At 45.0% G+C, this 18,465-nt stretch overlaps 1 protein-coding gene across 1 annotated transcript in view; it reads right to left on the reverse strand.

Annotated features, from left to right (window-relative positions):
- LOC142923927 (uncharacterized) overlaps positions 1-9,351 on the reverse strand; it is a 36,887-nt gene extending 27,536 nt beyond the window's left edge. Inside the window, exons 1-5 of the mRNA XM_076064950.1 lie at positions 9,258-9,351; positions 9,016-9,078; positions 5,584-5,673; positions 4,176-5,217; positions 4,135-4,145 (exon numbers count right to left, since the gene is read on the reverse strand). Of these exons, the coding sequence (XP_075921065.1) occupies positions 4,135-4,145; positions 4,176-5,217; positions 5,584-5,673; positions 9,016-9,078; positions 9,258-9,274 (1,223 nt within the window). The 5' untranslated portion in view covers positions 9,275-9,351. The remainder of the gene's footprint in view (positions 1-4,134; positions 4,146-4,175; positions 5,218-5,583; positions 5,674-9,015; positions 9,079-9,257) is intronic.
- Positions 9,352-18,465: the final 9,114 nt, after the last annotated feature.

Genomic DNA, 18,465 nt, shown 5'->3' on the forward strand with positions numbered 1-18,465 from the left:
AAGTACATCGTGAATAAATAAAATCTGGTGTACAAGCCGTCAAACATTAAGAGATGTTAAGTTTGACCCAATGTAGAGATCACAGTGGTGAGTCCTGTATGGGCAGTTCAATGCAAATCTTAAGGCCGAGTGATAGATGGAATCAAGCTTCTTCAGTACAGTACTTGGGGCTGATTTATACACGATGTCACAGTAGTCAAGTAGAGGCAGTATGGTAGCTTTTATCAATTCCAAACGGAACATAGGGGGGAAGCAGTGCTTGTGTCGATACAGTAAACCAATTTTTAATATAGTCTTTTAACCAATATAATCAATGTGATCTTCAAAATTCAGTTTTGAATCCAGGATGACCCCAAGATACTTATAGAACTTGACTTGCTCTATTTGATCATTATTTAAGGAATGTAGTTTGGAAAAAATAACTTCCTGCTTTAATCCCGGTGAGAAGCATAGCACCTTGGTTTTGGAGGTATTTAGGACTAGTTTAAGAGAAACTAGCTGATGTTGTAGTTTGTTGAAATCACCCTGGAGCTTAGCAATCACGTCATCTGGAGAGCGGCCAGCAGTAATCAGTATCGTGTCATCTGCAAAAAGATTTACCCTGGAATGATCCAGTTCAGTGCCCAAGTCATTGACATAAAGAGAGAACAAGAGGGGGCCGAGGATGGAACCCTGTGGAACCCCATTTTGTTATCTTAACACTGTGAGACCTCCAACCATCTATGAATACAGTTTGGGTGCGAGAAAAGAGGTATTTTTTAAACCATTTTTCTGTGTTTTTGGAAAAACCGAGGCAACTTAGTTTACTAAGCAGGGTGTTGTGGTCTACTGTATCAAAAGCTTTGGACAGGTCAAGAAAAAGACAGGCACAGTACTGCTTATTAGCAAGGCTACTGTAAATTTGATTCAGAGAATCTAATGCAGCAGATGTGGTGCTGCATTTTTTTCGGAACCCAGATTGTTTTAGATGTAGTAGATTGTTGGTGGACAAGAAACTGCTAATTTGGTAGTTCAATCATTTTTCAAAAAATTTTCATCAATGGGGACAAAATTGAGATAGGTCGGTAGTTATTGGGATCAATAATTTGCATGAGCAGGGGTGACTCCCAATACATTATCAAAAATATTACCAGCTTCAGAAAAATGAAGGTTAAAATTGTCAACTATTTTTTTGGGATCTGAAAAATATTCTCCATTTCGGTTAAGCTCAAAGGGCAGATTGTCTGTTTTGGATGCCTTTTCGATAGATTTGATTGTTTTCCAAAAACATCCTGGAATTTCCATGTGATTTCAGGAGAGTGGAGGAAAAGTAGGCATTTTTTGCATGCCGTATTTTTTTTACACATCTATTCCTTAAAATCCTGTATTCTAGGCAGTCATTTACCAAATTACTTTTCTGAGCACATGCCCAAGCCTTGTCCCTAGTTTTCATGAGCTTTGTAATCAAAGGATCATACCATGGTGGGCGGTTGCCTTTAGTTTTAAATCTAACCAACGGAGCATGTTTGTTAAGAATTTGGAGAAACGTGTACCTGAAAGTCTCCCAAGCCGTAGTCAGGTTGGGGATATCACAGAACTTAGCAAAATCCGAGTGAAGCACATCATTTGTAAATGCCTGAGTGCGGAAGTGCCTCAAAGAGTGCTTCTCAACAATTTTAGGGGGGGCTTTGGGTCTGGCTGATGATCTCACCCCAAAAATGAAGGAGTGATCACTAAGGTTATTACCCAGAACACCAGTCAGTGTGAAATTGTGAGGGCCATTTGTCAATTGGACGTCAAGCAGCGTTGACTGTCCCAGATTTTTTAGGTTGGGTCTTGTGGGGACATTTATTAATTGAAACAGGTTAAATTCATCTGTAAAATTTGTGGCCACGGCCGGCGTGTTTAGCCAATTCCAATTTAGATCACCCACTAAAACTATTTCACCTTTAGGGAGGCCCCCAAAAAGCTCTCTCAATGCCAATGCAGCTTCAACATCCTTCCAACAAGGCGGTCTATAGCAGCACACTACCAATATCTGTTGATTATTTGGGAGAGTTATTCTGAGAGCCAAACCTTCAAAGCAACATTTTTTAAACAAGGAGTGAGATGGTGAACATATAATAGTATTACGAACATAGATGGCAATGCCACCTCCTTTAGATTCTCGGTCAAGCCAAAAAAGGTTGTAGTTGTCAATCGTAATCTGCAAGTCATTGACCGCAGGAGTGAGAAATGTTTCTGTTAGGCAAAAAATGTCCGGGTCAAGATTTGCCACTTCTAGTTTTAGTTGACTTAATTTAATCACAAGCCCTCTGATGTTGACATGTAGAACACCAACACCTCTCCTGCCAGAAAAATCTACAGAATTACACAAGTTCTTTTCATTTGGGCCAGGATGAAGCTCAATACCACCCAGAAATAAGAAAAGTAGAATTAACAGTTTGCACAAGTATTTTCTGTGAAAGGATGAAGAGCGGGGAACCTTGGACGAATAGCAGCAGCTCGCAAATGGTGTTAAAAAGGATACAATGATGGAGTGTACAAGTGTCTATGAGCTGTTTCATTTGCAGGTGTAGTGCCAAATCGAGCAACAAGTATTGACGCAAAATAACGAGGGTAGCCGTTTGTGGAGTTGAGTGTGGCACTAGATATGTCCGGGAGGGACAGCAGTATGATACGGAGCATCGGGAGCTTGCGTGGAGGCGTCGTTCGTGTGCAATTTTTTTCGTGACTTTCCTGGCCCAAAGCCATAAATGGTTGTGAGGGGCGCTGCAGGCGGTCAGGCTTGCTTCAACCCTTGGTTGTGAACATCCAGACGTTAATCAGCAAGGAGCATTTCTCGTCCTAATTCGACAAAATCTACGTCAATATGTAACACAAAATTATAATTCGTGTTGTAGAGAATGTACCTCCTCTACGTGTAAGTTTTGAGTGGTATGCCTTGTAATTGATGAAGGATCAGAGTGTGATCCCTATTTCAAAGACAATGAGTTGCTTCAGAGGGAGATGCTTTCTGAAAACGCAAAAATACCCTTTGACCTGTATCACATGAACAATGAGTCTCACCTGAGTTATCTGTACAGGTTACTTCCAAACACACACTTTGTCCTAACATCACTTATTTAATGTTTGACCCTTATAGACAAAATCTTACATATACGCACACAATCAGCCAAGTATTCATTATAAATTATTGACAGGAATATTAACAAAATTGTATTACTACAGTGTAATATACTGCATCAGGTTACATCGCATTAACAAGAAGCTATTTAAAAAAATACACACCGTCTGCTTAACAGTCTATGTACAACATACTATTGAGCCATTCAAAACGAGTAGGCCATTTCATGCTGGCATCTGGGTCAAAATTTATGAAATTCTAAACATTACCTACAAACTCCAGAACCAAGATGCCACATCAACCATCGCCCCCTACTGACAGGCTCTTGTCCACATGCAGGCCGGTGCAGGGCCACCACCTTGTGCCACACAGGGGCAGCTGCTACTTGGGGATGCTCTTCAAGTGTTTGAGACGAGATACGATACAAAACTCCGAATTGCCAGAGGCGATTAAGCAAGCACCGTATAAATGGAATTATTAGAACATAGTGAATGCTTGGAAGCTTATTGGTTCTCGCTCCTGGTTAGAGATCTACCCAACCCACAGGTCCACAAGGACTGGCCGATCTTACCCTGCAGGTTGAACCTAGGAATTGATTGTTCAACTTCACATTCTTGTCATTAAAGGCCTGTGACAAAGGTGCATCTATTGGAGTGACATCGTCCCAAGCTTACACATCTACCGGGTCTCTATTTGACTTTGTATTGTCTAGGAAATCCACCCACACCTCCACTTCCACAAACTGCTGGGAGTTGCCTCGCTCTGCCTCACAGTCAGAATTCTCCTCCTGCTTCACGTTGCCTCCATCGATGTTAAGGTCCCATTGTGGAGTTGAATTTTCATCTTCACATTTTACCTTCACTTCTTCGCTCTTCACCATCACTTCTTCACATTTCACCTTCACCTCTTCATATTTCACCTCGATACCTTTAAAAGTGTCCAAGCTGGGTTTTTCTTCCGGTTCTTGTTTCATGAGGGATGAGCTCATTGCGGCACTTTGACTTTCACAAGCTGATTTCAGACTCCACTCCTTGTGGATCTTCTGATGCTTGTGAGTTCTCTGGTGTACATGAAGATGTGGTGACTGTGCAAACGCCTTCCCACACACACTGCACTTGAAGGGTTTCTCTCCCGTGTGAGTTCTCTGGTGCCTTACAAGAGCAGATGGATCTGAAAACGCCTTCCCACACACACTGCACTTGAAGGGTTTCTCTCCCGTGTGAGTTCTCTGGTGTCTTACAAGAGTAGATGGATCTGAAAACGCCTTCCCACACACACTGCACTTGAAGGGTTTCTCTCCTGTGTGTGTTCTCTGGTGTATTTGAAGATTTGGTGAAAGTGCAAAAGCCTTCCCACACACACTGCACTTGAAGGGTTTCTCTCCTGTGTGTGTTCTCTGGTGTCTTTGAAGATTTGTTGAACGTGAAAACGCCTTCCCACACACACTGCACTTGAAGGGTTTCTCTCCTGTGTGTGTTCTCTGGTGTAATTGAAGATTTGGTGAAAGTGCAAACGCCTTCCCACACACACTGCACTTGAAGGGTTTCTCTCCTGTGTGTGTTCTCTGGTGTAATTGAAGATTTGGTGAAAGTGCAAACGCCTTCCCACACACACTGCACTTGAAGGGTCTTTCTCCCGTGTGTGTTCTCTGGTGTCTTACAAGAGCAGATGGATCTGAAAACGCTTTCCCACACAAACTGCACTTAAAGAGTTTCTCTCCTGTGTGCGTTCTCTGGTGTACTTGAAGATGTGGTGACTGTGAAAAAGCCTTCCCACACACACTGCACTTGAAGGGTTTCTCTCCCGTGTGTGTTCTCTGGTGTTTTTTAAGATTAGATGAATGTGCAAACGCCTTCCCACACACACTGCACTTGAAGGGTTTCTCTCCTGTGTGTGTTCTCTGGTGTATTTGAAGATTTGGTGAAAGTGAAAAGGCCTTCCCACACACACTGCACTTGAAGGGTTTCTCTCCTGTGTGTGTTCTCTGGTGCCGTGTCAAATTTCCAGTACGATCTGTGTTGTTTGCATGCCGGTCGCATTGTTGCCTTTTTGCACCGAGCCGCGCCGAGTGCCTTTGCTCCATCAGACAAATTCTGCAGAGGAAGCGACAGCTGCAGACAGAAAAAAAGAATATAAACACCATCTACACGTCAGTATCGATGCACAGAGGAATGCATACACACAGTAACACGTGACTAACACGTCTATACTTATTCATATATTAATGTTATCGTGAAAAAGTGTCCCAAATTCATCAAACGGGCTGTTATGGCACACAATGAGAGGGCAAATGGTCAAAAACGTGTCTGGAAGCCCTAGTATCTTCAAAATGAATGTTAACCTAAAACTCCGAGCACACAATTTTGGATGTCTGGCTACAAAAGGAATATTTATGAAAGTTAAATTCAGCTGACATAGCAAAGGGTGTTGAAAATAATACTATTTGTGTTATGCATAAATGAATGTTTAATCGCAACTTAGAGGTGTGAAGCCAGGCACAGATGTCCTTGAATGCTGGGATGAACAGTTCCGATTTCAGCTGCACGTGTGCTGTGATAACTTCCCGACTACATTCAAACAAAGAGTTCCAGAGAAAAACAAAAATAAACTGTTTTGATATCACCTCCGTGCTCAATAGAGTTAATAGATTATGAGACCTCCTTTGCCAGTAACAAGATATAGTAATAGGTTTTACTCTTTTAACTGGAACAAAAAACTGACACCTTCATTCAAGGCATCATGTTTGCAATAACCACAACACAAGCAGTCAAAATGCAAACAATAGAGACAACTCTGATAATAAGCACTGTCCTTGAATTTGATTGGTCCACACCCGAGACGCCTTTTGGCGTCTTCTGTTTCAACACCAGTGGAGACTAGGTTCTAAGAAAAGCCGTCTCGGGTGTGGACCAATCAATTTCAAGGACAGTGCTTAGTATTATCAGAGTTGTCTCATTTGTTTGCATTTTGACTGCTTGTGTTGTGGTTATTGCAAACATGATGACTTGAATAAAGGTGTCAGTTTTTTTGTGCCAGTTAAAAGGGTAAAACCTATTACTATATAGAGTTAAAAGGCTTTACTGCAAATACAAACTTGACACTATCACACACTCAGAGGCGGAGCCATGAGCAACCCCTCCAGCAATGAAACATTATGAGTTGTTATTAAGTAAGGAGTTGTTAGTAAGGAGTTGTTAGTAAGGAGTTGTTACTAAGGACTTGTCCTAATCCTTTTTATTCGACGTGTGTGATAGGCATCGCGCTCGCTGACGGTGTTTGCCTTCAGGGAAGTCGTGTACTGTATACGTAACTGCACACAATTCTGAGTCGCTTGTAACTGCTTTGCCGTTACTTATTGCCAATTATGGACTCGGACTGTTGTCCTCTTATAGAGTCCCTGGCACGTAATAAAATGCCACACGGTGGCAGTGGGGGGGGGTCGCAAAATGCTGATTTATCTATATATATAAAAGCGAAATGTGTGGATATGTGTGTCTCTTCGAAAGTGTTTAGCATACTTCCCAACATGCTACACACTTGAAATTTGGCATGTGGGTAGGTTCCATACTGTACACAATGTAAAAAGTATAAAAATAGACTTTTGTATTTTGGGGGGGGGGGGGGGTGGGGGAAATGACCATGGAGTGTGTGACGTCAACCCGCAACACACCTGAGTTAAGCGCTCTGCAATGCTTACCCCTACCATATGGCTCTTCGTGCACCGTACTTCTAGAGCTGTTAACAGCATGCCGGGAGATTTTAGGTGGTGCTTTGCTCCTGGCCGATGAAGCCATTGGCTTCTCGGAGTTTCAATACATATGGGTGCGAAGAACGGGTACAACGGCTATTAAATATAAAGCAGAAATAGCATCTGTTTGTGTGAAGCATCAAAAACTATCCAACGCTGAGCTCTGGCATCATGAAAATTTCACAGCTTATGCTGTCTGGAATTTCTAAATGAACGCGACTATTTTCAGCTCGCCACGTCATTCCCTTCCGGAGTGGCCAAAATCGACCTTGCGTAGAAGTGGATTAAGGTTAAATTTCCTTGAGTGAAAACATCCGATTTAGGGAACTTGATTTGTTTCGGCTTTTTTCTTTCTTGCAAGCATCAAATTTTTTCAGGGGTTTTCAGTGAAAGACAAGGGAATATGAAATTTGAAATTTATCCAAGTCAAGAATCCAAGTCCCGGGCGAAGCCGGGTAGTGAAGCTAGTTACTAATAAACCCCAATGATCCGATCGAAATTAGGGATTTCAATCGGACCATTGGGGGGGTACGTGCCACCCCACCCCCACTGGCTCCACCACTGTCACACACTGGCATGGTTCACAGGTGGTGGTGTGTCCAGACCCACGCCTGGCCACCTTCACCTGCTCAGTATTAATGGTTCCTCACTCCACAAAGTAATTCATTGAGGATCAATCAACACAGCCGAGGCTGCGTCTCTCTCTCTCTCTCTCCCCGTGGTCGCGTGGATTTCCTTCCCGATCCCCGGGTTTCCCCTCCATATGTAGAGAGTGAACACCGCCACGCGTCTAGAGTGAACACCGCCACGCGTCCAGAGTGAACACCGCCACGCGTCTAGAGTGAACACCACCACGCGTCTAGAGTGAACACCGCCATGCGTCTAGAGTGAACACCACCACACATCTAGAGTGAACACCACCATGCGTCTAGAGTGAACACCACCATGCGTCTAGAGTGAACACCGCCACGCGTCTAGAGTGAACACCGCCACGCGTCCAGAGTGAACACCGCCATGCGTCTAGAGTGAACACCACCACACATCTAGAGTGAACACCGCCATGCGTCTAGAGTGAACACCGCCACGCGTCTAGAGTGAACACCACCACACGTCTAGAGTGAACACTGCCACGTGTCTAGAGTGAACACCGCCACATGTCTAGAGTGAACACCACCACGCGTCTAGAGTGAACACCGCCACACGTCTAGAGTGAACACCGCCACGCGTCTAGAGTGAACACCGCCACCCGTCTAAAGTGAACACTGCCACGCGTCTAGAGTGAACACCGCCACATGTCTAGAGTGAACACTGCCACGCGTCTAGAGTGAACACCGCCACGCGTCTAGAGTGAACACCGCCACCCGTCTAGAGTGAACACCGCCACGCGTCTAGAGTGAACACCGCCACGCGTCTAGAGTGAACACCGCCACGCGTCTAGAGTGAACACCGCCACCCGTCTAGAGTGAACACCGCCACGCGTCTAGAGTGAACACTGCCACGCGTCTAGAGTGAACACCGCCACGCGTCTAGAGTGAACACTGCCACGCGTCTAGAGTGAACACCGCCACATGTCTAGAGTGAACACTGCCACGCGTCTAGAGTGAACACCGCCACGCGTCTAGAGTGAACACCGCCACCCGTCTAGAGTGAACACCGCCACGCGTCTAGAGTGAACACCGCCACGCGTCTAGAGTGAACACCGCCACGCGTCTAGAGTGAACACCGCCACCCGTCTAGAGTGAACACCGCCACCCGTCTAGAGTGAACACCGCCACCCGTCTAGAGTGAACACCGCCACGCGTCTAGAGTGAACACCACCACGCGTCTAGAGTGAACACCGCCACGCGTCTAGAGTGAACACCGCCACATGTCTAGAGTGAACACCGCCACCCGTCTAGAGTGAACACCGCCACGCGTCTAGAGTGAACACCGCCACCCGTCTAGAGTGAACACTGCCACGCGTCTAGAGTGAACACCGCCACGCGTCTAGAGTGAACACCGCCACGCGTCTAGAGTGAACACCGCCACCCGTCTAGAGTGAACACCACCACGTGTCTAGAGTGAACACCGCCACGCGTCTAGAGTGAACACCACCACGCGTCTAGAGTGAACACCACCACGCGTCTAGAGTGAACACCACCATGCTGTTGACGAGCCTCACCTTGTGTTGTGGGCAGGTCGCTTCTGAAAACAAAAGCGGCACAGCGGCTCAAGCGGGCTTGGCCTGGTAAAAAAATAATGAAATAAAAACTGCGTGAATATTTAAAAGTAAAACAAAGTGACAAAGTGGCGAGCCGAGTGAAGACAAATTAAACTTAAGCGAGAGAATTGAAGCAAACGCGATCAGGCGAGGGCAGGAGGCACGGCCCCGCGTGGCTAGGCCCCCCGCTGTAAACTTCCAACCTGGACATCGCTTCCATGCTCGCTGATACTCAATTGACATCCCTACGAGAGAGAGAGCGAGGCTCTACCTCGGTAAACAACAACCACCACAACAACCACCACCACAACAACCACCACCACCACCACCACAACCGCGATGAGAATTACTCACCTCGGATTTCAGTGCAAGGCGGAGCAGCAGCTTCCTGTTACTTCGTGACGTCACGCGGCAGCAGGAGTTAACATGACGTCACTTGCGGGGTAAAAACACTCCCCTCCCTCAATGAGCGGCTGTTACTCAAATAAATTATGTTAATGAGACTGGACCATACGTGGAGGGATGGGGCGTGGGTGCCGAACTCGTCGCAATAAACTCGCGATGGCTTTCATGAATATATTATGTTAATGAGCCGCCAGTCACCGGGAGTAGCTTTGCCCAAATAGGGATTCTACTTGAACAGACAACGGAAGTGACTCAGGCAGAGGTGACGTCATGCTCAAGGGCGCGGTGGACGGGGTGGGGTGAACACCTTGGTGACATGACGTCACTAGCGAGGTACACCTCCCCCTGGCGTTTCACGCCGATGAGGTAATGCTGAGTGGTGGCGTCACAGAGCAGGGTTGGAGTTTAAGTTGATTTAGATTCATTTTCCATTGCTCTCTCCCTTGATCAGAGACCCCTTGGGTGTGTGAGCTCAGCAACAACTGTGTGTGTGTACACTGTGTGTGTGTACACAGTGTGTGTGTACACTGTATGTGTGTGTACACTGTGTGTGTGTACACAGTGTGTGTGTACACTGTATGTGTGTGTACACTGTGTGTACACTGTGTGTGTGTGTACACAGTGTGTGTACACAGTGTGTGTACACAGTGTGTGTGTGTACACAGTGTGTGTGTGTACACTGTGTGTGTGTACACTGTGTGTGTGTACACTGTGTGTGTACACACAGTGTGTGTGTACACACACACTGTGTGTGTGTACACTGTGTGTGTGTACACTGTGTGTACACTGTGTACACTGTGTGTGTGTGTACACTGTGTGTGTGTACACTGTGTGTGTACACTGTGTGTGTGTGTACACTGTGTGTGTGTGTGCACTGTGTGTGGGGGCCAAGCCTCCACGCAGATTGAGGCGAACCGAGTGGTGACTGCAGGAATTAATATTCTTGGTTCTTTCGGTAAAATCAGGTAAATTAAAAACATGTTTCATTAAAGAAAAAACTTAAATTAAATGACAATTTAAATAATAAAAATCAACACATTTTTTCTGTATTATTGTTTTCTATTTACATGACTTTAATCAGAAAGGGTTTTAATCAGAAAGGGTTTTATTCGCCATGAAAGATCGCACAGACAAGGAATTTACATTCAACATATAGGAATCTTAAATCTTAAATAAGTGGCATACAAGTCTAACTATACTAAAGGTACAAAGTCTAACTAACACTAAGGGGCTAAAGTATGTAAAATTTTGAATAAATATTGAATATAAAGTAGCTATAAGATACAATCTAAAAATACAAAAACTACAAATAGGGTAACAGTGTAAATATGGCAAGGTGTCATTTTGTAGATAAAATGTTCAAGTCAGTGTAAGCCCTTGGCCTTGTCGAAGAGGCCAGCAGCGGATGGGAAGAAACTGTTTTTGTGGCGTGAGGTTTTGGTCCCGATGGACCGCAGCCTTCTGCCGGAGGGGAGTAGCGGGAACAGAGAAGTGTCCAGCGTGGGAGGAATCGGCCACAAATCTTCCTCGCTCGCCTCTTGCTCCTCGAGGTGTACAGGTCCTCGAGGTTTAAAGCTTTCGTGACCGCAAGGATCCATACTCTTTGGTTCTATTCGGTAAAGTCACCATGTAGGTAAAAAATAAAACAATAAAAATCACGACGTTTCGGCCACAACATAAGCGGCCTTCATCAGGTGAAGGGATCAGGCTGTCTCGAGGACAGCGCTGGAGTGAAACACAGCCACGCTCAGACCGCGACCTTTAAACTGTGTGCGAGGAAACAAGGTGCCTTGACAAAGGAATTAGCATAAAAAATTTCATTTGATTGGCCGACTTAGCATGATGAACGGTGTAGAGGTGATTTAAAGCTTTCGTGACTGCAATGATTCATCTTCTTTGGTTCTTTCGGTAAAGTCACGTAGAATGAGAATAAAATAATAAATTGATAAAATAAAATAACACAATAATATTCTCACGACGTTTCGGCCACAACACAAGCGGCCTTCATCAGGTGAAGGGGCGAGACTGTCTGGTAGGACAGCGCTGGAGTGCGCTGGAGTGAAAGAGCCACGTTCAGATCACGGCTTTTAAGCTGTGAGAGGAACAAAGAGACCTCAAATTTGAGGGCTCTTTGTTCCTCTCACACAGCTTCAAATTTGAGGGCTCTTTGTTCCTCTCACACAGCTTAAAAGCCGTGATCTGAACGTGGCTCTTTCACTTCAGCGCTGTCCTACCAGACAGTCTCGCCCCTTCACCTGATGAAGGCCGCTTGTGTTGTGGCCGAAACGTCGTGAGAATATTATTGTGTTATTTTATTTTATCAATTTATGATTTTATTCTCATTCTACTTGGTGACTTTACCGAAAGAACCAAAGAAGGTGTAGAGGTGGTGTACATGCGGGTGAACAAGCCGGTTGGCGCGGGGGGGAGGGGGAGTTTACCTATTGATGGTGTGAAAAGGGCATTTTTAAGAGCTGCGAATGTTTGGGGTACCACTACTTGAAAAATATACTGTACCATTGAAAATTAGTTTAATGTTTGGTTCGATTTAGAACATCCTTCCAATGGTTGCTTAATTTGCAACCATCTTCTCGGTTGAAATTGTGTCTGTGGTTGTAGATCTGAATGGCCTCGTGAACAAATCTCTGATAAAAACCCGTGGGTTTGCAAAGAACCTTGGTATCGGAGAAAATTATATCGTGATCACCCACAGCGTTGTAACAGTGATCAGCTACGGCAGAAGAATTCGTTCTGGTGTTGACGTCCACCCTCATACCTTCCCTGTGGAAGAGATATGTGGATGACACTTTCGTCATTTGGCCACATTGTTGTATATATAGGTGTTATGAAAATTGATGAAAATAATGAAAATTAAATGAAATTTGAGATTTGCATAATTTATCCGAAATTATGTTAATCAGTATAATTATGCGCATAAATTATGCTGATTCGAGAGATAATCGTATTAATTTATGCGAGTGGGCGTGGTTATGATAATGCAGGTCGTTATGGATTATCAGGTCGAGCCTCGGTGACGAGGATTGTGTTATGAATTGGAATGACGCAATTAATCGTATGCAGTGACGCAGGCGTTGTGAGCGTGAATGAGAGAGAGTCGATTCGACTCTGCTCTTTAATTCCGTATTATCGATAAGGATACGATTACTCTCGATTGAACATTATGAATTATGTGTGTTATGGATTATGTGTGGTGATAGTGTGCTTATGATAGGTCCCCAGGATTCAGATCTCATACGCAGAACAATATTATGCAGAATTTCAGGAAGAATCACACACAAACCTTCTGCTTTAATCAATTTTTTTTTTCCTAGCTAACTTTAATTTTTGGATAATATGAAAACTCAATCTCGGGATTTTGGAATTTCAACACAGCGTTAACATGATACCATCACGATTACGTTGTTTCACTTTGATAACGGCACCTATGGTTAATTCCCGACGCGTAACGCAATCAATCGGTTGTTGAGAGAGAGATTAAACATGCATAACTATTCTATCAAAACCTTAACCTTATAATGTAAATTCCTATTTAAACATTGCCCACACAGTACCACATCCATTCATAGACCTTCAAGCCAATTCTTATCACGTTGTTAACAGTAGGATGATTGGTTATTATGCAACTCAATGACAGCAGTATTTTTCGTTATGAATTGATTTTTAATGCACCACCTTGGAGTGCCAACCCTCCTTGATTATCCCGATATGCGTATCGTGTGTCTTCGTTATCACTGGTTCAATTCTTTGCGTAAAGCAAACGCCGAGGTTAGCGTCTCTTGTGTCCAAAATGTGTCTCCTGTGTGTTGTGGCGCGGTGGGGGAGTGAGGGGGAGAGTGTCGGGGAGGGGGGGGGGGGCATACGAACGGCTGCCAGTTTCTGTCCACCGCTGGCTGGATGAGTCAGCACGACGCTCGCCGTCGTGTGCCGATGGGTGTTGAGTGCGGGGCCGCTGCCCTCTCAGCCCTGGTGACGCGAAGTTGCGCGCTGTAGCACGCTGGTGGCACGCTGTTGGCACGCTGTTGGCACGCTGTTGGCACGCGCTGGTGCTGATGCTGATGGCACGCGCTGGTGCTGATGCTGGTGCTGATGGCACGCTGGTGGCGCGCGCTGGTGCTGATGCTGGTGCTGATGGCACGCGCTGGTGCTGATGCTGGTGCTGATGGCACGCGCTGGTGCTGATGCTGGTGCTGTTGGCACGCGCTGGTGCTGATGCTGGTGCTGATGGCACGCGCTGGTGCTGATGCTGGTGCTGTTGGCACGCGCTGGTGCTGATGCTGGTGCTGTTGGCACGCGCTGGTGCTGATGCTGGTGCTGATGGCACGCGCTGGTGCTGATGCTGGTGCTGATGGCACGCTGGTGGCACGCGCTCCCTCTCGTTGAAGATGGGCGAACGCGCCCGTGCTGGTTCGCTGACAGCAGTTTCTCTCCACTGCTGGCTGAGCTGCTGCACGCTCTTGCTTGGCGTTGCTGGCCGCGCTCTTTCTCCTCGAAGATGCGCGAACGCGCCCGTGCTGATTCGCTGACAGCAGTTTCTCTCCACTGCTGGATGAGCTGCACCGGTGCGCGCTCTTTCCGCTGCTGTAGTATCTGACGCTGCGCTCGCGGGCGACAGGTCAAGTTTTTCTTCTGCTGAGTGAGCCGAGTGGCACGCGCTCTCTCTGTTGGGGTTGTTGGCGGCTCTCTGACAGCGGGTTTCCTCCACTGCTGAATGACTCAAGTCGCACGCGCTTGGTCACTGGTCTGCTGAAGTTGTTGGCGGCTGCTCGTGCTGGCAGATACAGGCTCTTTTCCGCTGATGGATGGCTGAGTCGGCACAACGCTTGGCCGATGGTTGGTTGACTCTTTGTTGGCGCTGGACGTTCCGCTCTGCCGCTGCTGGATGGCTGGCACTTGATGTAGGAATAAAGTTTCGATTGATACTTTGCCTTTCGCTCTGAACTACGCTCGTTGATACATCGCGGCTCGGCGATCCTCGCTCCTTGGAGCCAGTCGCTCGCTGCGACTGCTCGTCTTGTGGACGTCTTGAATCGCTGATCTGTCTTGACTGGAAGACTGGAAGACGTTATATTAAAAAATAATTATCTCCGCGCAGTGAAAAGGGGGGGCGCGTAGTCTGTGTGTGTGCGTTCGTGTGTTTGTGTATGTGTGTCTGTGTGTGTGTGTCTCTGTGTGTGTGCGTTCGTGTGTGTGTTTGTGTACCATCTGCCACACCCCTTCCGGGGGGAGGGGCGACCCTCTTCGTAACATCAAGCTTTCCCCACTAGGGTGTGAAATTCCTTTCTCGCGCTCTGCGGGAGATACAAAGGCGGCCGGGAGTACCTCTCTCTCTGGCTGCTTTCGGTTTAATGTTTCTCAAATACCATTTGGTCTTATGTTTACCAAGGCTCGTGTTTTGTAACTATGTCCTTCCGACGCACCTCTCGGGTTATTCCGAGGTTCGCGTTGTTACGATGGAGTTATTATTTATTTTATAATAAAGATGTTTATCCTGAGTTTAAGAGGTCCGTTTGATTGTTGGAATCCATATCCCTTGGTTCTGCAAGGTTCTATAATGGAATATCTTTTAAGGTTAACACGTTATTATTAATGTTACGTGTGATTTGTATTGCAATTCCGTTAACTTAAAACTTGTTCGCTGGCTGTTGTGTGTGGGTGGGGTGTGTTTTCTCATTAACCCGTCTGGCTCGCTCCAGATGGCCCCTTGTGATAAGGTGTGGTTCCTGCTTCTACGCGCTGCGAGAGAGACAAAGGTGGTCGGGGTTGCTTGGGATATTGTTTAAACTCTTTTGTAAGTTTACCCGTTTGCCTCATTCCTTCTCGAAAACCTTTGATGTGACTCGGTATTTGTCTCCAAGCTTTGTTTTAACAGTAAAAGTATTCAAGGTGAAAATCATTTGATAGCGAATTATTGGATAATAATTAACTGATGTATCTAGTGGCCTGGTCTTAATTGGAGTGAGCGCGAGGACCGCTAACTTTAGGTTATTCTTGTTATTGCATTTTAAATTTTAACCGTTGTTTTAATGACAAAGGAAAAAAAAATATATGGTTTAACCCGTGGGCATCCTCGTGTCTGGCTTGCGGAGGTCTTCCCTCTGCGTGACCTCCCTTAGGGCACATCAAACTCTTGTTCATCTGGAGATCTTCGCCAATAGCTGTTAACATCCTCGCCTTGAGAGTTTTATTATTTCTTTATATATTTATGGCCTGTTTATGATCGACATCTGTTTTTGTGTGCCTGGCTTATGGGTTTTATTAATTATTTTTAGCATATTCTTAGTTTTTTCGGTAAAGTCACGTTGAAGAGAAACAACAAAATAACAAAATATATATAAAACAATAAAAAATTCTCACGACGTTTCGACCATAACTCAAACGGTCATCATCAGGTGTGTCGGTTTGCATAAATTTATTTTGAAAACGGCATATTTATTTATATATATAAAAAATAACGTTTGCGTCACGCGCAACGATTGGCTGTTTGCCAGGACTAGTCCATCTATTTTTTGAAAAGAGGAGGGGGGAGACGAAATTTGTTTTTATGTATGCTGTCTGAAAGGCACTGTAAGCGTGAACAATCAATCAAGAACTGAAATGATTTATCAAATCTTTCCAATGATTGCTAAGATAGAATCCATCTTCTCGGTTGAAATTGTCTCTGTGTTTGTATATGTGGATAGCCTCATGAACGAATCTCTCATGGAAGCCAGATGGCTTACAAAGAACCTCCGTCTTGGAAAAGTCAATGGCATGTGAGCCTACTGAATTAGAACAATGATCTGCTACGGCCGAGGTGTTGGTCCTACCGTGTTTAAGGTCTGCTTTATGTTCACGAATGCGGTCCGAGATATGGCGTTTGGTTTCTCCAATGTAACTACTACCACAGAGGCAACTTAGTTTGTAGACACCAGGGTATTGTATGTCCGGAATCACATCTTTTACAGACGGACCCAGATCACGGATTTTATGTAATGTGTTGAAACGGACCTGGATCTTGTGTTTATTCAAGATTTTGGAGATCTTTTTTGTGATCCCAGCAATGTAGGGTAAAGTGATGGTTTTGAAAGGCTCCTCAAGAGGGTTCTTCTTCATGGTTTGAGTGATAGCTTTGCGGATTGTATAGTCGGAGTAACCATTAGCCCTAAGAGCTTGGTGTACGTGCTTGAGTTCACTGCTTATGTGTTCCTGGTCGGATATGCATTGGGCTCTATGATACAGAGTCTTGATGAGAGAATTCTTCTGTGATGGATGGTGGTGGGAATCCGGTTTCAGATAAGCATCCGTATGGGTAGCTTTCCTGTAGACAGAGTGGCTCATTGAACCATCAGGTCTCTTTTTAATTAGGACATCCAAAAAAGGTATCTTGCCATCTATTTCGACTTCCATGGTAAATCTGATGGCTGGGTGTATGAAATTGATGTGGTCGAAGAATTGGTCTAGAGCAGGCCGGCCATGTGGCCAGATGACAAAAGTGTCATCCACGTACCTCTTCCATAAGGTTGGGCGCAGAGTGGCAGTCTGGATGGCGTCAGTCTCAAATTTCTCCATGAAAATGTTAGCTATAACTGGAGAAAGGGGGGAGCCCATTGGGGTGCCCTCAGTTTGTTTGTAGAAAGTTCCATTCCAAGTGAAGTATGTATTGGTTAAACAGTGTCTCACCAGGGGGGGTACCTCAGTGTTTAGTCCTTGATGAACCAAGTCTTCAATGATTGCAATGGTGTCAGGTACAGGAACCTTGGTGAATAAGGAAACTACATCAAAACTGACAAGCAGGTCGTCTGGGGACAGGGAAATACCCTTGATTGTTGATACCAGGTGAGTAGAATTTTGTACCGCAGAGGTGGTCTTTCCAGTGAAAGGACGCAGGATTTCAGACAAAAAACGAGCTAGTTTGTAGGTGGGGGAGCTGATAGTAGAGACTATGGGACGAAGAGGTGTATCAACTTTATGTATTTTTGGTAAGCCGTATAATCTTGGTGGCCTGGCAGCAGAAGGTTTCAACGAAAACTGTTTAGATTGATCAATTAATGCGGTTGAATCAGAAATTATTTTGTTGGTTTGTGTGACGAGGCTGTTGGTGGGATCTCTTTTTATTTTTGTATAACTACCATCGTCGAGTAATTCTTTAATTTTGTTGTTGTATTCTATTTTATCCATGATAACAGTAGCATTGCCTTTGTCAGCTGAGAGAACTACAATATCATTCCTCTTTTTTAATTTATATAATTCAAAACGCTCATCTTTGCTGAGGTTGCTAGCTGGCATCTTAGCGTTTTTGAGGGTTGCAGCGATTTCAGATCTTGCTACGTCTGCAGCGATGTGACCCAGGCTCCTGAGAGCAACGTCTACTTGGGCAATTATATCATTAACTGGTATGTGTTTAGGTGTGACTGCAAAGTTTAGACCTTTAGCTAAAACGGATTTCAGACCATCGGAAATAGAACTAGATGGACTAGTCCTGGCAAACAGCCAATCGTTGCGCGTGACGCAAACGTTATTTTTATATATATATAAATAAATGCCGTTTTCAAAATAAATTTATGCAAACCGACACACCTGATGATGACCGTTTGAGTTATGGTCGAAACGTCGTGAGAATTTTTTATTGTTTTATATATATTTTATTTTGTTGTTTCTCTTCAACGTGACTTTACCGAAAAAACTAAGAATATGAATTACTGCAGTCACGAAAGCTTTAAATCAAAATTTATTTTTAGCATGTTAAAAAATTATGATATAATGGCAAATATTATTGTTCATATCAATTTTGGAAAAGCCTTATAAATCCTGCATGAACGACGGAGGTGCAGGGACAGACGTTCGATCGCGTTGGAATCGATCTGCAGACGGCGGTCTTCTCGCACGGCCAGCTCTGTGTCGCCTCATCTCGATCCCGCGATCCCAACCAGGTGAAAGTCCGCATGGAACCGAACCCCCGGCAAGGCCATCTACTTCATGACAAGAGAAAATTCACACTAAATATCG

The sequence above is a fragment of the Petromyzon marinus genome, unplaced genomic scaffold (assembly GCF_048934315.1).
Source record: "Petromyzon marinus isolate PM22_M1 ecotype Great Lakes invasive population unplaced genomic scaffold, UKy_Petmar_22M1.pri1.0 PM_Scaffold_9, whole genome shotgun sequence".
NCBI lineage: Eukaryota > Metazoa > Chordata > Hyperoartia > Petromyzontiformes > Petromyzontidae > Petromyzon > Petromyzon marinus.